This window comes from Somniosus microcephalus, chromosome 5 (genome assembly GCF_052327205.1).
Source record: "Somniosus microcephalus isolate GS21.2 chromosome 5, FLI_Smic_1.0, whole genome shotgun sequence".
Classification (NCBI taxonomy): Eukaryota; Metazoa; Chordata; class Chondrichthyes; order Squaliformes; family Somniosidae; genus Somniosus; species Somniosus microcephalus.
Window position 1 is genome coordinate 205,196,683 of NC_140991.1, and position 21,334 is coordinate 205,218,016.

The 21,334-nt window shown below is 48.8% G+C and overlaps 1 protein-coding gene across 1 annotated transcript in view; it reads right to left on the reverse strand.

The window, feature by feature from the left end:
* Positions 1-21,334, reverse strand: part of plekha8 (pleckstrin homology domain containing A8) — a 116,935-nt gene that overhangs the window by 33,312 nt on the left and 62,289 nt on the right. The window contains exon 9 of the mRNA XM_085988588.1: positions 20,592-20,677. Within this exon, the coding sequence (XP_085844714.1) occupies positions 20,592-20,677 (86 nt within the window). The remainder of the gene's footprint in view (positions 1-20,591; positions 20,678-21,334) is intronic.

The following is a 21,334-nucleotide window of genomic DNA, read 5'->3' on the forward strand; positions in this document are numbered from 1 at the left end:
GTGAATATCACAAGAAGTGGATCACTAATCTGTTAAAAGCTGGGTGTCCGGTAGGTGCTGCAGCTAAATGGACAGAAGGGAAGGATCATAGGAAATCCATGGAAAAGGCAGTCTGGCTGATGTGCTTCAAGAAACAGATCCAGCTTTTGGACAGGCTCGTTGAAGCACAGGCAGCCGAGATATGGGAGTCAGCCCTGGAAGTTGAAGACAGGACTCTAGCACAGGAGACCAAGAGCAATGAGCTGAGGTTGCGGGAAAAGAATGCCCACCTAGCAAAACAAGTAAGAGAGCAGGAGGAGAAAGTAAAAGACATAAAGACCGCATACAAGATAGCGAGCACACAGGGGTTCGAAGATGCAGATCACAGCCCCTGCAAGGAACAGATAGAGAATCTGAGCTCTAAGAAAAGCAAAGGGCATGGTGTGCCTCATAAGCCCTAAGGCAGCCCAGGCCGACTTTACAGGGAACGAGGGGAAAGCGGTTCAGACACCACGGGTAGTGCCAAGGGACGATCCGGTTGAGGGGCAGGAGGACCCACGACCACCACCAGTAGCGCCAGGTTTCAGCGAGGTCTGGCAACAAGGGGGGGGTGGAGTTATGGGTAGAAACGGAGGTGGAGCAGCCCCCGCAAGAGAGGCTGGCACCGGGACAGATGTGCCCGGCCTGGCAGCAAAGGTTTGGCCCGCCCGCTAATGACGGGGAAGAGGGACCCCTCCAAAACCAGTTCGTAGTTCCCTATGGCACCCAACAGCGTAGGGCCATGGTAAGCCATATACCAAAGCTCACAGAAAAAGAGGACCCCTCGGTCTACTTCAGGGAAGTGGAACAGGCAGCCAGCATCAACGAGTGCGATGATGCCGAACAGACCAAAATGCTGCTGTTCTCCCTGGAGAGTAAGCTCCTCCAGTCCCTCTCGGACCAGTGTAAGAAAGGACAGTGCGAGTATGGGGAGCTCAAGGAGGAAGTTCTCGAGGCCATGGGGATGAATGAGGGAAGTCCTTTCTCCCGAATGGAGAAGACAGTGCAGCTCGCAGGGGAAACCCCGCAGGCTTTCGCAGACAGGTTGTGGCCGGTGTACAGGAGTGCCTGTACTGGGGCACCTGACCGGGCTAACCTGGACCAGGATCAACTGACCCACTGGCTCCGTTGCCTGGTGGCAAACAGCTTGCCACAGGTCAGGGCCAAGGTGGAAGTCTGTTTTGACCCTAAGAATCCCCTGACTACCGAACTGACGGTGATCAGACAATTGACCCTAGCTTACAGGAATAGTAGGGGAACCGATGCACACCCACCTAAGGGGAAGGTGCATGAAGTAAAACCCGGACAGGGTAGGAAGGAGTGGCATCAGGAAGGGAATAACCCCCCCAACACAAAGCTTAACTGTTATGGGTGTGGGAAGGATGAACACTGGAGGAAGGAGTGCAAAAACCCTTGGAAGGATAACAAGGGAAAGAATTCCTCAGCCCAAAAGACAGAGTTAGGAATCCCTCCCGCCACGGTCGAGTCCTTTTTGGACGCGATGAGGACCCTTTTGACTGGCCCAGGGAGGGTAGCAGCCACTACCGGTGCTCTGACCCCATCAGCCCCATCCAACCCACAGCCCTGACTAGAGCCAGCGCAGCCTATTTACCTGTGTTCGCTTCAGTACGACTTATGGAAGAGACCCCTCGTTGAGATGGAGGTAGAAAAGGTAAAGGGGACCTATCTGTTGGACACGGGGGCATCATGCACCGTGATCCATTCAGATAACCCCACCACCTCAGCTCCATCTAGCGGGGTCCCATACAGCCTGTCGGGATTCACGGGTAAAGAACAGGCAGGCTCATTTTCCATCCCGCTGTCCATTCGTTTAGGAACACTCCGCTCTAAGTGGACCTGTATCCTAATGAAGTGGGAACTGGAGGGTGGAAAAGGGATCCTGGGAGCCGACTTTATTGTGGGCCACGGGATCCTAGTGGATTTAAGGAATCTCTGCCTATGGGGGGCAAGTACAGGAAAGGAAGGCGGAGTAGTAGTAATCCCAGGGAAAGAGGGGAAGGGGACCCTGTGCACCATGAAGTCTAAAGAGGGTTATAACCTCGAGCTCATGGTCAGTAATACCCCAAATGAGTTCCAGGCATCTGTGCGAGCCCACCAAGCCACATTTGCCACACACAAGCACGACTGTGGGAGGGTCAACGGGTTAGAGGTCAGCGTAGACGGGGACCCTATGGCCCGACCACAAAAACAGTATAACTTCCCCAGGGAAGCGGAGCCAGACATGGAAGCAGCCATGTCCTCCTTAGTGCAACAGGGGGTCCTGAGACCGATAGCCACCCACGTAAACTGTGAACTGGAAAGTTCACAGACCGCACAGGAGGGGGGCAATGGCTCGTGTTAAAAAACCACCAGCCAGAAAACCCCCACCAGCCAAAGTCCCTAGAAGGTCCCCACGAACGCCACGGCCAAAGAAACCGTGGTCACCGGCTCCCCAGTTTAAACGGGCAGCCTCTCGTCAGGGATCGGTCTGAGGACAGAGGTTCCCAGCCAGCAGCCGCAGGCTGCGAGGGACCGAAAGTACAGGACAGGGCAGCCACACCGAAGGGAGTAGTGTGCTGCAGCCCGAACAGGGATTAGCCTGGCCGCCCGGAGACGGGCGGCAGATGTACATAGTTTCTGTAATGTAATTTGGTTATTGTTAAGTTTGGGTGTTTAGTTTAATTTTAAACAAGGTGATTGGTAGTTTAAATATTATTGTTTTAGTGTTTGTATTGTGTCAAGGTCACAAGACTCGACTATGCTTCATCCAAGCCAGAGAATCTTCTCGGGACCTGGCTATATGCTCGTGTCTCTTTACAGAAGGGATTTCGGGATGAAGGGGGGCATACTCCTACTCGCCCCGATAGGAATGAGCACAGGGAAGCGAGGTGATGTGGAGGACTCCCACATCTATGGGTGCTCAGGAGAGAGAGCACCGGTTGTGACTGCTGGGGGCAGCGAACGAGGCGTGGAGGAGCTCGCCATCTATTCCCATGAGGGAAGATGGCCAGGGTGGCTGGGATCCAACTCCACCCGGTACTCCAGCCAGACCGGGTTCACCTATGGGGAGGCCTCCCTCCCCTGCCCCAGCATACAGGTGGTGGCCACACGGGTTGGGGTCATTGAGGGGAAACGCGTGTGCCTGACTTGCAGAGTACAGATTCCACTGGGAAGGTGGTGGTGGCTCAGAAAGCTGAGCAAAGACTTGGGGGACCGTACAGCTGACTGGGTACGACTAGGGAACGACACCTACCGGACGGTCACAGGGACCCGAGGGGGGACTAGTGTATGCTGGGATAAGTGGTGGGAGTCGGAACAGGGAATTTATGTCTGCATGTGGGGGTCGCAAAGGGCCTGCCCCACAGGCATATCCATCATCTTCTCCGCATCATGGCAGGATAAGGGGAAGGGGGTGGAATGGGATTCCCACCTACACACTTGCATAGTCCCACGCTCCCCAGCCCCAGTTAAAGCCACTGAACTAGTGGCACGCGCCCGAAAGCCCCTGCCCATGACCCAGGCAGCAAGGACACACAGAGAGGGGTGCCCTGCCACCACCAAGGGACCAGGGAATGGGCTGGTACTAGTGCCGACGGAAAAGGTGCTATACCAGGGAGTACACGACGCGGTAGCTTCCGTGATTCTGAACCTTACCGAGGTACACTTACCTGAGTGGTGCCCCAAAGAGACAGAACAGCTATACCAGGCCCCGTTAAGAGAAATGTTTAGGAAATTCTACGAGTTCGATTTTGCCAATGTAGACAAGACAGAACTGTCCACTACACACACTGAGTATTTTGGTAGTGCGGGGAGACAAAGAAGGGGAACCTGGAATGATGTTTTCACAGCGTTTAACACAGGATCCTCTGTTATAAACAGCCTGGATGACATAGTATTGCAGACACAGATAAACAGTTTGAACACACAATTGCGAAAAATCTTAATGGATGAAAATACAGTAGTAGGCTCAGAGTTACACGAGGACCAGGCTATGACGTTCCATTTAAAAGAGATCATTGCTGAGCTGGAGAAGCACGCAAAGACTGTAAATGCCCTCATAAAAGAGAGGACAGCAATGCTTCAGATCAGGCTGCACAGAACGAGGTGTGCGTACTGTATGGGGCATGGTTGCTGGGCGAGGGCCGCAGTAACCTGGAGGATTTAAAACAGGGTTTAGTCCCCTCCTGGATCAGCAACAAGCACCTCGCAGCCCTCCACTGGGCTTCTGAGGCCTACCCTGTCCCAGTAGATTGTGGGCGCTCTAACCACACTATCATGGGGATAGTAGTGAGGATGCCGGTCATGGGGGGGACAGCCCGACCTGCACCGGTATACAGGGTAGAGAACATTGGAGTCATTCAAGGGGGTGCACACATCCGTTTCACAGTGGTCCCACCTTATCTCAAAGTGGGAGCACGCAATAACAGGTACTGACCTCTAGGGGTGCCGGAGCCGGGGAGCACACATAATACTATGTCCCCAGCACTTGAACGCCTATTCAAAACCACAGTGCAGGTTTAAAGCTGCTGGCGCAAAACCTATAAACTGTACCATGGAGGTAATGGCACAAGACCATGTTCCCCCACAGGTAGCATATATAGGAGGTGGGACATATTGGCCTAGAAATTCAGTATAGCCACGTTTGGGGCACTACAGCCAGGCGTTCGCTAAATTTAGCGCCCGGCGCAACTTAGCGCCACCTTTGCCGATATTCAGTTGCATCGCCCCAAGAGGTTGCTGCTGCGCTAAAGCAGGCGATGCAAGACTATCATAAGGAGCTAAACCAGCGTGCCAAGGCGCTAACACCGAGGGCGGGTGCAGCGCAGGTGCGGCAAGTTGCTGATTGAAGGCAGACACGCTGGCGCCGGTCAGCTCTTAAAGGGGGAGGGTGGACTTGTTTGGCTGCCACGCCCTGCACACTGCAGCCCTGAATCAAGGCCTGAACATAGTTGCTTCAACAGGTCAACGCCCACGACTATGGAGAAGGCTAGGGAGCGAGCGCAGCACTTCAGCGAGGGTGCCCTGAAGCTACTGGTTGGCACAGTGGAGCGCAGGCGACTTGTCCTCGTCCCCGATAGTGGCAGGAGGCCGCTGCCCAGCGAGTATAGAAAAGCCTGGAGGGAGGTGGCAAACAGGGTGACCTCCAACAGCATGGTTGCCAGGACTCCTGTGCAATGCAGAAAAAAGTTCAATGACCTCACTCGGGTTATCAGGGTGAGTGCCCTTTCCAGTATCCTCCTCATCCCTGCATGTGCACCTCACTTTATGGCCAAAGGGACCTGAAAGCCCCAATGCCCAGCCCTCATCCAACAACTACGGGACTCTCATGAAAATCACTTGCACATTCAGCACTTTACACACTGTCAGGGCTATTCCACCATGGGAGGCAGTGCAGGCAAGATCAGGGCTTGACACTGTCAGGGCTATTCCACCATGGGGGGCAGTGCAGGCAAGATCAGGGCTTGACACTGTACTTAGAGGCCGTCCTTTCTCTTGCAGGGCAAGCTGGCCCACAATCGCAGGCAGCAGCGACGGACCGGGGGTGCCGTCCTGACCTCAAAGAGCTCAGCGACCTGGAGCAGTGTGTGGAGCGCATTATGGCAGGCCGGCTGATTGGCCCTGTCGCCAGTGGAGATGCCGACCCTGTTCTGGACAGCAATGGTAAGGTCATAACCTTTTTGACCGCTCTTTCCACTTGTGCCTCACACCAGCATCCTTTGCCACTATCAAACCAATGCAGTGCATAGCAGCACTCATGCCTCCCTCGCTGCCGCCCTGTCCTCACTCTAAAGCAACTCTTGTGCCTCCCTGCTTTCAAATGCTGAATCGCCAGGTGAGGAGGCGGGCCCTCAAGCTGCCACTGTCAGTGATTCTGAATTCGAGGAGGAGGAAGAGGAAGCTGGCCCATCAGTGCCACCCTCAGCCGAGGCAGCCCATGGTCATGATGGGGACACGTCTTCCCTGGAAGGGAGCAGGGGGGGGGAAGGGTCCGAGGAGAGTGAAGCTCCGGGGCCCAGTGGGCTGCAGCAACGCGGGAGGGGTGGGGAAGCTCGGTGGCCTTCTCCCCGGAGGGTGAGTGCGGCCTCCACTCCTGCTACGGTGAGCGCAGAGGAGGTGCGGCTCCTTGGTGAAATGGGCGCCCAGGCTGAGCGCAGGCACACTGAGCTCATGGCTGCAGTGGCAAGGATGCCTGACTCCATAGAGTCACTGGCAAGGAGTGCTCAGGAATTCGGGGCAGCACAGGCCAGGAGTCTGCAAGAATTCAGTGCAGCACAGGCAAGGAGTCTGCAGGACTTCGCGGCAGCACAGGCGGCTTCCAGCCAAGTACTCAGTCGTACCGTGCATTCACTGGCTGGTCTGATGCAGACACAGATCAGGGCCACACGGGCACTAACTGCTGCCACCCTCGCTGGATCGGCCAGGCATCGCCGGGGCCCTCGCCGCGCCACAGCAGCCTGTGCTTCAGCAGATTGCTGCGCATGCTGCAGTGCTGGGCCGTGCGAGTGCCAGTGTATCAGCCGACCAGGGAGTGCCTGTGCTCTGTCAGGTTGGCAGCATTCCTGCAGCCATAAGAACATAAGAAGTAGGAGCAGGAGTAGGCCATAAGTCCCCTCGGGGCTGCTTCGCCATTCAACAGGATCATGGCTGATCCGAATCTAGACTCACGTCCACTTCCCTGCCCTCTTCCCGTAACCCCTAATTCCCTTATCTGCTAGGAAACTGTCTATCTCCGTTTTAAATTTATTTAATGTTGCAGCTTCCACAGCTCTCTGGGGTAGCAAATTCCATAGATTTACTACCCTCTGAGTGAAGAAGTTTCTCCTCATCTCAGTTTTGATAGGGCAGCCCCTTATTCTAAGATTATGCCCCCTAGTTCTAGTCTCACCCATCAGTGGAAACATCCTCACCGCATCCACCCGATCAAGCCCCCTCACAATCTTATATGTTTCGATAAGATCGCCTCTCATTCTTCTGAACTCCAATGAGTAGAGTCCCAACCGACTCAACCTTTCCTCATACGTCAACCCCCTCATCTCCGGAATCAACCGAGTGAACCTTCTCTGAACCGCCTCGAGAGCAAGTATATCTTTTCTTAAATATGGAAACCAAAACTGCACGCAGGATTCCAGGTGTGGCCTCACCAATACCCTGTATAACTGCAGCAAGACTTCCCTGTTTTTATACTCCATCCCCCTTGCAATAAAAGCCAAGATTCCATTGGCCTTCCTGATCACCCGCTGCACCTGCATACTAACTTTTTGTGTTTCATGCACCAGGACCCCAGATCCTTTTGTACTGTAGCACTTTGCAGTTTCTCTCCATTTAGATAATAACTTGCTCTTTGATTTTTTTCTGCCAAAGTGCATAAACTCACACTTTCCAACATTATATTGCATCTGCCAAATCTCTGCCCACTCACTTAGCCTGTCTATGTCCTTTTGCAGGTTTTTTATGTCCTCCTCACTCACTGCTTTCCCTCCCATCTTTGTATCGTCGGCAAACTTGGATATGTTGCACTCAGTCCCTTCCTCCAAATCGTTAATATAGATTGTAAAGAGTTGGGGTCCCAGCACTGACCCCTGCGGAACACCACTGGTTACTGATTAACAGCCCGAGAACGAACCATTTATCCCAACTCTTTGTTTTCTGTTAGATAGCCAATCTTCCACCTATGCCAGTATATTACCCCCAATCCCGTGATTTTTTATCTTGATCAGTAATCTTTTGTGTGGAACCTTGTCAAATGCCTTTTGGAAGTCCAAATACACTACATCCACTGGTTCCCCTTTATCCACCCTGTATGTTACGTCCTCAAAGAATTCGAGCAAACACTGTCACTCCTCCACTGCAGCTGCCACCACCCGTAGGACAGACTGCTGCCGCCCAAGCAGAGTTGGAGCAGTCAGCAGCCGGGCCCTCCAGGCCCAGAGCTGGTCCAGGCCGTCCCCCAAGGGCATCTGCCGTCTCACCATCTGGCCCTCAGCAGCCTTCCCCCAGCCTTGCTGCAGCCACTGGGGTCCCATTGAGGAGGAGCTGCAGGGCGGGAAGGGGCCACTCGCGGAAGCGAGGCGGATCACCCTTGCAGGGGAAAAAGTAGGTGGTGTGGCCAAATGTTTTTTTATATATGAAGGCCAAGAAGGTTTCTTTATATATGAAGGCCGAGACTGTTGTGTTTGTTTTTTATATGAAGGCCGAGGATCATGGTCATTTTTGTTTAACTGTTTTTTTCATTTTCTGAAGGTTGAGCCAGTTATGTCTCTGACTGTTTTTTGGGGGGTTTATCTGAATTAGTTTGTCATGCGGGAAGGGCACAGAGTTTGCACATTGTCCATGTTTGCACTTTGAACTATTTGTTGCCTTGACCAGCTGAGGGCTTGCAGAGCGGCTCCATTCATGTCCTTTCATTGGCACAAGCCATTCCGAGAGGGGGCCTAGAACCGAGTTGCAATAAGCTGCCAACGGACGGCCCTTGCACTTTGTGCCTCCCTCCCGTCTTGGTGCTCCGCTTCCTCCTCCTCCTCCTCTGGTGGTCCTCCAATGTCTGCTGGCAGTGGCCGAGTCCTGAGGATAGCCAGGTTGTGCAGCATGCAGCACACTACAACAAAATGGGAGACTCGCTCAGGCGAGTACTGTAGGGCTCCTCCGGAACGATCCAGACAGCGGAACCATTGCTTGAGCATGCCAATGATGTTCCTGGTAGCTTGATGGGTGTCATTGTATCGCTCTTCAGCAGGGGTGCTGGGCGCACGGAGCGGGGTCATCAACCAGGTGCACAAAGGATAGCCTTTGTCCTCGAGAAGCCATCCTCATGGGTGAGCCTGGGCTTCAAAAATGTCTGCCACAGGATGAAGGCATTGTGGCTGCTGCCAGGAAAGCGGGCATTGACAGCTAGTATGAGCTGCCTGTGGTCACACACCAACTGGACGTTGAGCGAACGGTAGCCCTTCCGGTTGCGGTAATCCTCGGCATTCTGTAGAGGTGCCTGCAAAGCCACATGCGTGCAGTCAATGGCGCCCTGGACCATGGGGAAGCCCGCTATTCCTCCAAATCCCATTGCACGTTCTTCCTGCTTGTCCAGGGTCATGAGGAAGGAGATGTACTGACGTCTCCTTCTGAAAAGGGCATTGGTCACCTGACGGATGCAGCAATGTACCGCGAACTGGGAGATGTTGGAAATGTCCCCAGTAGCAGATTGGAAGGAGTCGGTGGCATAGAAGTTGAGAGCCACCGTCACTGCCACCGACAGAGATGTCCTGCTCCTCAGCCGTGGCTGCAGATCTCTGCAAAGCAGGTGGCAGATCTCGGTGACCACCTCCCTTCTGAATCGCAGCCTCCGAACACACTGCTCCTCAGACATGTTCAGATATGAGAACTGCTGGCGGTATACCTTGGGTGGGTAAGGCCTCCTGTGCCGACGCCTGTTGGCCCTTCTCCGTCTGGCCATGACTGGCACTCTCTCACGGCGTCTGAGCCCTTTGAATGCAATGCAGTAAGCCAACGTTTCCACCCATTGCAGCCCCCATTATATGTGGCAACTCAAGGCTATGGCACTGAAAGTTAAATCCAAGTGCAAAGCTCTGGCCTGAAGCCAGAAGTACCTGTGCGAGCGCCGAGTCAAACCAGAAAGCTCTCTCCCTTTGTCTCTCTCCAAATATCCGTCTCTCACAAAGAAGGATTGCCACAAAATGGCTACCACTTATAATGCAGGAGGAGTCCCCTTTAAATAGCACCCCCCGCAGCGACTGGGAACCATTCCCCTCTACCAGTCGCTGGGGGCGCCAGCCGCACAGAAGGGCGGCGCCACTGAAGTTCCGGTTCGGGGCGCACCAAGGGCGTTGCACCATGAAATGACGTCAGGATCTGCGCGCGCAGCTGAGCGGGCGCTGCGGTTTAGTGCCGCCGCTAAATCTTGAGTGAAGTTCGCGAGAGGCGCAGATCGCGCCGCGCCCGGGCGCTAGCCGCTTAGCACTCCACTTCTCCTCCTCCTAAGGCGCTAACGGCTGGCGCTAACAACTGAATTTCTAGGCCATTGTGTCACCACAGGTGCGCCCCACTACCAGCATGGACAGCATAGCTGGTGTCTGGTAAGTGACAGCAGTTTCTGCTTTAAACCCGAGGCAGAAGCTCAAGTGGCCCAGGAATGAATTGGCCCCATTCCTGAACCCTCTACTGTTCACCTCACTGTAAAAGTGAATTTTACCAACCTGCAAATATATGTAGCACATTTCGGCTACGAAATCCCCCCTCTACCAGAACATCTTACCAAGTTACTAAAAGCAGTAGTCATCTCACAAAAACATTTCTACACGTTGGAGCAGAAGACAGTAGAGATAGGGGCCAAGATATTGAATATTGTAGTTCCACCCTGGTGGGACATCTTTGAAAATATAGAGGTCCTTTCATGAATTAGAATGGCTTCCCACATCCTCGTGGTTTGCCAGCTGGGAATAGTATTGTACCTAGTGTGCACTCAGTGCAAGGGAAAAGGCCAAATACTAGAATTCTGAAACCAAAGGACTTGGAAGGAGCATTATGTTAAGGTGGAGGGAGATACACCTGTTTGAATCTTTTTATTTTATATTTCTGAATAAAGATTGTTGTTTTTTTGTGTTTTTGTTATTTTTAATAAAGATTTTGATGTGTTATTTTTAATAAAGATGTGTGTGTACCAAGTGGTGCAGGGGTGTTGGAACCCCTCCATGCTTGGATGTATGTAAATAACTGTATTCTGCCTATGTATGCTTATGTACACTACATTTTTAGAGAATGGGAAATGTGTGTGTCATGGGATGTTAGATAGGTAATTACAGGGAAGGTTGGCTATGGAGGGTCGGGAATTTTGCTCAACTTTGTAAGTATGATACTTAAAGCGAGTTTTAGTATCAACAGGAGGGAGTGTAGGGCTCTCAAAATTCACACATTCCCCAAAGTTATTAAAAAAGGGACCCTGAAGGACAAGTTATTAATAAGGGTACCCTAAAGGAAATGGCTTCTGGACCTTGTGGCAGAAACATGCAAGATTGAAAGCAGGACCCTGCAAAACAGGTCAAGTTCAAAAGGGCTTTGAAAAACCTGACATGCCTGGGCCTGTGGGAGACTTGTTATTTTTGAAGCCAGACAACTAGATAATACAGAATATGCATTCTTCATTTTGAAACAAATCAACTCACGAAAGACTTAATCTTGAACCCATCAAACCTTTGCATAAATAATCGCTTACAGTTTAAACTGGCTACCAAGCCAGGAAGATACCGATTCACATTATGCATAACAAACACCGAGACATTAAAGACCATTTAGCAACGGGGCAACCACCCAAAAAGCAGGGGGATAGAATATAAAAATAGGGAGGTATTGCTTCAGTTGTACAAGGTATTGGTGAGACCGCACCTGGAATACTGCGTACAGTTTTGGTGTCCATACTTAAGAAAGGACATACTTGCTCTCGAGTCAGTACAAAGAAGGTTCACTCGGTTAATCCCAGGGATGAGGGGATGGACATATGAGGAGAGGTTGAGTAGATTGGGGCTCTACTCATTGGAGTTCAGAAGAATGAGAGGCGATCTTATTGAAACATATAAGATTGTGAAGGGGTTGGATCGGGTGGATGCGGGGAAGATGTTCCCGATGATGGGTGAAACGAGAACTAGGGGGCATAGTCTTAGAATAAGGGGCTGCTCTTTCAAAACTGAGATGAGGAGGAACTACTTCACTCAGGGTGGTAGGTCCATGGAATATGCTGCCCCAAAAAGCTGTAGAAGCTACATCATTACATAAATTTAAAACAGAAATAGACAGTTTCCTAGAAGTAAAGGGAATTAAGGGTTACAGGGAGCGGGCAGGAATTTGGACACGAGTCTAGGTTCGGATCGGTCATGGCCCTGTGGGTAGCGGAGCGGGCCCTGGGGCCGTGTAGCCTGATCCTGCTCCTATTTCGTGTGTCTAATTCTGTTAGATTCAGGAGATGGTTCTGTGATAGTGGATTGGCGGTTAGGATCAGATCAGCCATGATCTTATTGAATGGCGGAGCAGGCTCGAGGGGCCGATTGGCCTACTCCTGCTCCTATTTCTTATGTTCTTATGTAAGGTGAACGACTATATGTAAGGTGAACAACTATAATCACCTTAGACGAGCCCGCCAAAATTAGACAAAGAAGTAGCCCTGATTTGGCGTGCAGATAACAACCTCCAAAAGAGTATAATTGTAGGGCCACCGGTAGGCAGACAAGCAGGCAAAAGTGAGGATGAACTGCTACGGAGACGAGCAAGCAGAGAAGGGCAGTGTAGTGAAGCGTTGGGGACAAGCAGGCACACGCTCAGGTCCAGGTTACTCGAAACGCAAAGAAGCAGCACGGAACATCGTGGCGAGGAGGCACGGTGGGGCAGGCTCGACCGAAGACGACTAGGCCGCAACCATACACGAGGAACGACCACCGCGGTAACAAAGGGCCGGGTAAACCATACCTTCAGATCATTACCACTGCACAGGTAACGATCTAGACCACCGTGACCGAGCCGACACCGAAGACCGCCAACCGAACCCCAACCGCAACAAAACCTCGACGACCAGACCACCACCGGAAGAACAAAACCCGAAGTTTTCCACTCTACAAGATAAATGTAGTGTCCGTGTGTAGATAAAGACACTGAAGACAGGAGTTGGTTCATAGGTATTTACTAAGCAAGCCTGGGGGGGGGGGGGGGGGGGGGGGGTTCTAAAGGATATACACAATACACAGGCTTATATAGCCCAAGTGGCAATTACCGGCATTACGCACACCTGGGGCTCTTAAAGGCACATACACCATAATTCCTCCCCTTCTAGCTAACTAGTACATCATATTTTAAGTAATTATTAATTACATGTTATATGCAAAATAATATACATTGCTGTATTAATTAATTATAAGTTAGTCTCTCAGGAGGATTCCTGACTCGGTCCGGATAACGCCTCGGGGGTGTAGTAGTTTCTGGTGGTGTAGTAGGTTCTTCTGGCAAGGCCGATTCGGCTTGAAGGCCAGTGTCGGGTTCATCGGGCTCCAGTATCACCGGATCGGAGGTAGATATGGGTATCTCTACTTCATCGTTAGATGTATAGAGTGGTGGTGTATGTTGTCCCTTTTCGGATGACTTGATGATTTGGTCAGCATGGCGCCTTATTATGCTGTCTCCGATGTCCACGGTATACATCAGTGGTCCTAATCGTGTGCAGATAGTTCCAGGCTGCCATTTCTCGGTACGGTAGTCCCGGGCCAAAACCGGTTGGCCTATCTGGAAGGCCCTAGTTGGCCTTTCATTCATGCCCTGAAACTGCCGGTTCTCCACGTCCCTTCGGATGTTGGGCTTGACCAAATCCAGCCGGCATCTTAGGTTTCTATTGTAGAACATCATGGCGGGAGTTTGGTTAGTAACCATATGCGTTGCATTCCTATATGCAAATAAGAAGTTATCCACCTTGTGCTGAAGTTTTATGTCTTCATTACTCATGGCCTTGATGGCCTTCTTGAAGGTCTGGACAAACCTTTCAGCCAATCCATTGGTGGCGGGATGGTATGGGGCGGACGTGTAGTGCTTTACCCCATTGTTCTTTAAGAACTTTCTGAATTCTTCGGACACAAATTGCGGTCCATTATCAGAACATATCTGCTCCGGCAGCCCATTCCTGGCAAATATGGTCCTTAATACTGTGATGGTTTTTTCCGTGGTGGTGGAGGACATCTTTATTACCTCCGGCCACTTGGAGTGTGCATCAACTGCGATTAAGAACATTGAGTCCATAAATGGACCAGCAAAGTCGATGTGCACCCTTTGCCAGGGAGATGAGGGCCACTCCCATGGATGTAGAGGGGCCTGTGGCAGAGCATTTTGGACCTTCTGGCATCCTAGGCAGCTCTTGGTCATGTCTTCGATGTCTCCATCGATACCTGGCCACCATACAAACGCCCTAGCTAGGTTCTTCATTTTCACTCCACCCAGATGCCCCTCGTGAAGCTCCTTTAGCACTTTATCCTGGAGTTTGGGTGGAATCACCACTCTGGATCCACACATCAAGGTTCCTCGGCACACTGACAGCTGTTCTCTTCTTTGCGAGAATGCTGGCAACAGTGGTTCGCCATGTGCTGGCCATCCCTTCACTGTTAAATCATAGACCCGTGAGAGAGTAGGGTCATTTCTTGTCTCCCTTTCAATGGCAGAATTTGTCACCGGTAGACATTCCACTATGGTAGAGTGGAATATCTCTACTGGGTCTACTGTAGGTGCCTCTTCTATCGTTGGCAATGGTAGGCGTGATAAACCGTCAGCATTCCCATGCTGTTTTGACCCTTTGTATTCAATGTTGTATTGGTGTGCCCCTAGAAAAAGGGACCACCTCTGTAGTCTTTGTGCCGTCATAATGGGGACACCTTTTTTAGGGTTGAATATGGAGATGAGGGGTTGATGGTCAGTCAGCAAGGTAAATTTTTGTCCGTGTAGGTAATGGTTGAATTTCTTCACTCCCCATACCAGGCTGAGTGCTTCCCTGTCTATTTGGGCATAGTTACGCTCAGCTGAGTTCAATGAGCGTGACGCAAAAGCTATCGGCCGTTCCGAGCCATCAGGGAATCTATGGGACAATACCGCTCCTATGCCGTAAGGGGATGCATCGCACGCCAGTCTGATTGGTAGTGATGGGTTGTAATGAGCCAAAATTTTCTCGGATGTGATTAAGTCTTTACATTTATGGAAGGCACGTTTACAGTCTTCGTTCCATTTCCAAATCACTCCTGTCTGTAGAAGATCATTAAGAGGGTGTAGAATAGTTGATAAGTTCGGTAAAAATTTATGATAGTAATTTATTAATCCCAGGAATGACCTTAATTGTGAAACATTTTCAGGTGCTGGGGCTTTTATAACTGCTTCAATTTTTTCAGGTGACTTATGCAACCCTTCCTTATTAATTATGTGGCCACAATATGATGTCTGATTTTGGAAAAATTCGCACTTGGGGCGATTTGCTCGTAGGCCCCGTTCTTTCAGCCTAGTGAGCACCTGCTCCAAATTGGCAAGGTGCTCGTTGTCGTTTTCTCCTGTTATAAGGATGTCGTCTAGGTAGCATGGAGTCCCCGGAATCCCTTGCAGGACTTGCTCCATAGCTCTTTGCCAGATAGCTGGAGCTGATGCTATTCCAAAAACCAGTCGATTGTACTGGTACAGGCCTTTGTGTGTGTTTATTGTGAGATACTTTTTAGAAGTCTCCTCAACCTCCATTTGTAGATATGCCTGTGCCAAGTCAATTTTTGTGAAACGTTTCCCTCCGGATAGTGAGGCGAAAATATCTTCTATCCTCGGAAGAGGATACTGTACCGTGTGAAGGACCGGGTTTACAGTCACCTTAAAGTCCCCACAGATGCGAATTTTTTTCTGTTCCTCAGAGTTATTTTTCAATGTTTTTTTCATGACTGGAATGATGGGTGTTGCCCATTCGCTCCAATCTATTTTGGATAATACGCCTGCCTTTTCCAAATTCTTCAGCTCTGCCTCGACTGCCGGACGCATTGCGTATGGCACCGGTCTTGCCTTAAAAAATTTTGGAATTGCTGTATCTTCCACTTTTATTGAGGCGGTGATGCCTTTCAAGGTTCCTAGTTTCTCTTGAAACACTTCTTTGGCGTTGGCCAAGATGCCTTTTAATCGTTCAGGTATGATGTCATCATTGTTTTTTTCCTTACTGGTCACCGTCAGTGCCTGAATGGAGTGCCAGTCTAAACGTATCTTCCTTATCCATTCACGTCCCAACAACGGTGGACCACCATCTTGTAGAATGTATAAATACAACTTTTGTATTTCTTTGCCGTTGTATACCACAGGCACCCTTATTTTTCCTTTGGGGTAGACTTTCTGCCCCGTATATGTTTTTAAGATAATGGATGTGTCTTTTAGAGGTATATGCGAAAATAGCCTCTCGTAATCTCGTCGATTTATTACGGTTAGAGCTGATCCTGTATCTAGCTCCATTTTAACTGGGGACCCTGCTATTGTGAGGGTAACCCAAATGGTTTGGTAATCCTCTTTGGCAAGTACATTATGTAATTTGAGACAGCTTAGTCTCTTGTTTCCGGAGTCGCTATCGCTATTCTGGTCTTCGGAGCTATTGTCCGTCACCATTTGTACCTTCCTGTACTTTTCTTTATTGATTTTTTGTTTTCTGTCAGTGGATTTATTTTGTTCAGATTGGCATACCCGTGCAATGTGTCCAATCTTACCACATTGCCTGCATGCTTTGCCCTTGAACCAGCAGTCCCTCTGGTTATGGGTGGATCTGCCGCAGCGATAACATCTTCCGAACTCCTGTGTCATTTTATGGGTGCCGAAGTCCTGTGTCTCTTGTTGTATCTCTGCAGCTCCTTTTGCTGCTGCTTCGTATGATACAGCCATACTGAAAGCTTTGTCCAATGTTAAATCTTTTTCAGAAAGCAGTCTTTTTTGTGTTCCTTCACTTAAGAGACCGCAAACAAATTTGTCTCGAAGATAATCCGATAGTCCTGCTCTGAATTGGCAGTACTTTGATAGCTTTCTTAATTCGGTTAGGTAATCAGCGTTACTTTCATTCTTGTGTTGATTTCTCTTGAAGAACTTGAATCGTTCCGCTATCAGCAGCGGTGTTGGGTTTAAATGCTCCTGCAGGGTATCAACAATTTCTTTAAAAGTCTTGTCCTTTGGTTTGGCTGGAGTGATTAAATTTCGTAACAGCCCGTATGTCTTCGCGCCCATTAAGTTCAGAAGTACTGAAGCTTTTTTTTCATCTGTTATTCCATTTGCAGTGCAATAAACCTCTACTCATTCCACGTATGTGGTCCAATCTTCTATTTCGCCATCAAAAGCCTCAATATTACCAGATTTAGGCATTTCAGAAAAGATATGGCGCTTCCCGCGCTTTTTTTTTTCTCTCTGTAGCAACGATATGGCGCTTCCCGCGCTTTCCCGCCGCTGCTACCGATAACAACGCTGTTTTAATGTGGTTTCCGTTTATTCACTGTTGGAGACTCGTTCCCGACGGAGGTCTAAACGCTGACCTGCTTGCTGCGCCAGCCGTCTCTCGAGTGCACCCTCCCAGTCCGTTATTGCTTGCCTCCGATTTCGCTGCCTGTCTCAGCTGTAGAGCCCACCGCTGGAGCTCCAGCCTGACGCCCAGGAAGGATTAGCGCAGAACCTGTCACCAGCTTGGCCAGCTGGTGAAACCACAGTTTCTCTTACTTCCTTGAGTCTTCTGGACGCTGGAGGAATCGATGTCCTTGAGGTGCTGCCGAATTGCAGGTAAGTCCGTTTCCACTTCGTCGCCACTGTAGTGTCCGTGTGTAGATAAAGACACTGAAGACAGGAGTTGGTTCATAGGTATTTACTAAGCAAGTCTGGGGGGGTTTCTAAAGGATATACACAATACACAGGCTTATATAGCCCAAGTGGCAATTACCGGCATTACGCACACCTGGGGCTCAAAGGCACATACACCATAATTGCTCTTAAAGGCACATACACCACAATAAAGTACCCAGCAAAGACTTTACTCCCTATCTCTAACGGAGAAGAGGGTATTTTACTCAGACGAATCCACCACTGCGCCCTGGGACCACGTGGCGACGGCAGGCCCCAAAGGACACAAAGAGCGAACCCCAAAACCGCAACCGGCTTAATCGACAGGATTCGACCTGTCAAGAAACCCTTATTGGTGAGCATAGTCCCTGGCCCCTTATAGCACAATTTAGTTAGATATTGGGGGTGGGACAAGGGTAGGGGGATTAATCATCTGATTTTTCCCTCGATGTGCCGTGTGTTCCCCATTCTTAATTAAGTGTGTATTTTATATGCCTGTAACTATTCCAGTAATTTTCAGTGTTGTAATTTTATTGTGCCTTTAATAAAATACAGTTTTCTTGCATCAAACCAGTTGTCTACTCCAATTTGTATCGCAGCCTGTACCTAAGTCCAGAGTCTAGAACCACAGGGGTGTGGGAGCGATTCGAACCGCTCAAAAACAGTCAGGGGCAAGCTGACTGCGTACACCAAAACCCCTACACCTTGTGCACCAGTCGCTGAAGGTAAGCATGCAGGTGCAGCAGGCGGTTAAGAAGGCAAATGGTTTGTTGGCCTTCATAGCGAGAGGATTCGAGTACAGGAGCAAGGATGTCTTGCTGCAGTTGTACAGGGTCTTGGTGAGACCACACCTTTAGCCTTTAGTATTGTGTGCAGTTTTGGTCACCTTATCTGAGGAAGGATGTTCTTGCCATGGAGGGAGTGCAGCGAAGATTCGCCAGACTGATACCTGGGATGGCAGGAATGACGTATGGAGAGAGATTGGGTCGATTGGGCTTGTATTCGCTAGAGTTTAGAAGGAGAGGGGCTCTCATTGAAACTTATAAAATTCTAACAGGACTAGACAGACTAGATGCAGGAAGGATGTTCCCGATGGCGGGGAGTCCAGAACCAGGGGTCACAGTCTAAGGATAAGGGGTAAGCCATTTAGGACAGAGATGAGGAGGAATTTCTTCACCCAGAGAGTGGTGAAACTGTGGAATTCTCTACCACAGAAGGCAGTTGAGGCCAACTTATTAAATATATTCAAGAAGGAGTTAGATATATTTCTTAAGGCTGAAGGGATCAAGGGATATGGGGAGAAAGCAGGGACAGGGTACTGAATTTGGATGATGAGCCATGATCTCATTAAATGGCGGAACAGGCTCGAGGGGCTGAATGGCCTACTGCTGCTCCTATCTTCTATGTTTCTATGTCTGCTGCAGATCCCTGGAAAAAGCCTGAGGCAAAGAAGTTGAGGGTGCTGGTGACTTTGACAGTCACTGGTAAGGCATGTCCACCAGGTCCTTTGGGCTGCAGCTCTTGCTCCAGCAAGCTACAAATGTCTGCAATGACCTGGCGCAATAGCCTGAGCCTCCTTTGGCACTGCTGCTCAGTCATGTTGAGGAAGCTCATCCTCTGCCTGTATACCCTGTGTTGGGCGCATCACCTCCAGCATGGTGCAGCCCTGCGCTGATGCCCTCTGTCCTGTGGAGCATCAGGTCATTGAGGAGAAGGTTGGTGGTGTTGTTGCTGCTGCTGGTGCTGGGGCTCATCTTGGTCTGATTCTGAGGACCAAGGTGAGACAGTATAAACGGCACCTATGCTGATGTAATAGATGGCAGGTCAAGTAAAGATCAGAGGACCAATCTGTCAATGTTGTGATACTGAGTAGCAATGTGGTGAAAGCACCTTCCGAAGTTGCAGAAAAGACCTGAAAACTCTAGACACCCAAATCTGTGCAAAAAATTGAGTCATCAAGAGCCTTTCCCTTAGGCAAGTAATGAGGTGTAATGTGGGAGTAATAATGTGGATCTCCATGCTCTCCATTAATGGCCTCGCACAATGGCCACTGAGCTTCCATCTCACGTTGACAGACAAGATTCCCGAGCTGCGTGATTCCCATGGTTATCCAGTAAAAATCAAAATCTCTGGTTAAAAACCCTGTTAGGGGTCTCACAACAACCATTTAATGACTTCAATTAGGTCGCTCGCCTCTGCCGTTCGGGTCTGTGGCGCGCTAGGAAGCGCGCATGAGTTAAATGAGCAAGGCGACGGGATGATGGCAGGTTCCCAATGCACTCGCAATTTCAGCAATTTTTACTGCCGACCCGCCCCCAAACCCACACGCCCGACAGCAGGAAAATTCCAGCCAAGGTCTTCGTTTTGTGTACCTCATATGCACTGCTTTTAAGAATTCCCTAATATAATTCTGCACACCAAGTCTTCTTGCTTTGGTGCCAAATTTAAAATGTCAAATATGTTTGTACAGATCTCAAAAGTTTCCACCAAATCACTTATTGATTCCTTAAAATGTAATAGTTTTGATGGGAACATTCTAATGAGCCAATTCAGCACTTCCTTTCACATCAATAGAACCACTGTAAGTATCAATCATCAACTATAACAGTTTTTATTCACAGTTTTCTGTAGAACTTAGTATTTAAAACAATAAAACTAAACTTGCTTTCAAGTGCATGCAGCAGCTGTAGCTTAACATTCAAATACTGAACATTTCTTAAAATTAAGTAAAAGATCAAATTAATTTCTGAAACAAATCCAATAGCCAAATGCTACTTTTACTGACATGTATAAAATAGAATTCCTCAATTAAAATTTGTCGAATGAAAATTTGTTTAAAAAAAAATTAAGTGCATCGAGTACTTTTCCACCAGAGAAATCCAATGTTAGCTGCACATTTCAGTGTATCCGTGCACTTGTATCATAACTTGCAGGAATTTGGTGGGGGAACTAAATTGTGATCTGGTATAGAACATCAAAACTATTTTTTTGCAAAAAAAAAGACAAATCAAAAAAGGTTAATCATCCACATAAAATATTATTAGCACAATTATGAGATAAAAATGTATTTGCTGGCAACAGAAAATAAATTTAAAATTAAGGGAAGGTTAGAATGGTTTGCTTGCAACGGTCCCCAAGTACCTCCATGAAAGAACATGCAGTGTTAGCTTAAAAATAATCACCTACAAGAATATTACAGAAATGAAGGTGCAATTTCTTACCTAACACTGGAACTATTGCATAACAAGATTCCAGAAATGGCAGAGTAGGGATACCATTGCCTTCTTCAAATTCAATATCATTAAATCTGAAAATGAAAATAGACTTGCATATATACTGTTGGAAAGCATGAAAAGATTAGCAAAATAAAATAAGGAGACATTTTGTATCAAAAGGGAAACTCAAATAAAATTAATAAATAAGTGGATATGCTATTTTGGAGAAAAGATGGCAAACTGGATGATTAAAACAAAGGAACTTCAACCTTTTATCCTCAGTTTGGAAAGACTTTACACAAGCCTGCAATGACTTATTCAATTGTACCTTCAAATAGCATTTTAAAAATATTTTTTTGTTTTAGGCTACTTATCATTGTGGGTGTTTCAATCCATTACAAGGTCACAATCTTTTGAAATGACAAAAAGGTGAATACAACGACAGTATATTCAAATGAAAACTCAAAACTACCCACCAGTAGCTGGAACTTTTAGCACAGGTTTATTAAATAGAATTCAAATGGTGGACCAGCTGAATTACCACTTATGGCAAGAATTAGTTATTGTTGCAGGTGCACAGCACTGGTGCCAGAAATAACACACTAATGCCATCTTCTTCAAAATGTACAGTGCACCCGAACATCTCCCTGTTAGGGGATAGAAAAAAAATTAACAAATGGGTAATTATTTACTATTTTTGTTCAAGTTGTTTGTACAACTGATGTCAAAATGAACTGATGATAAATCAA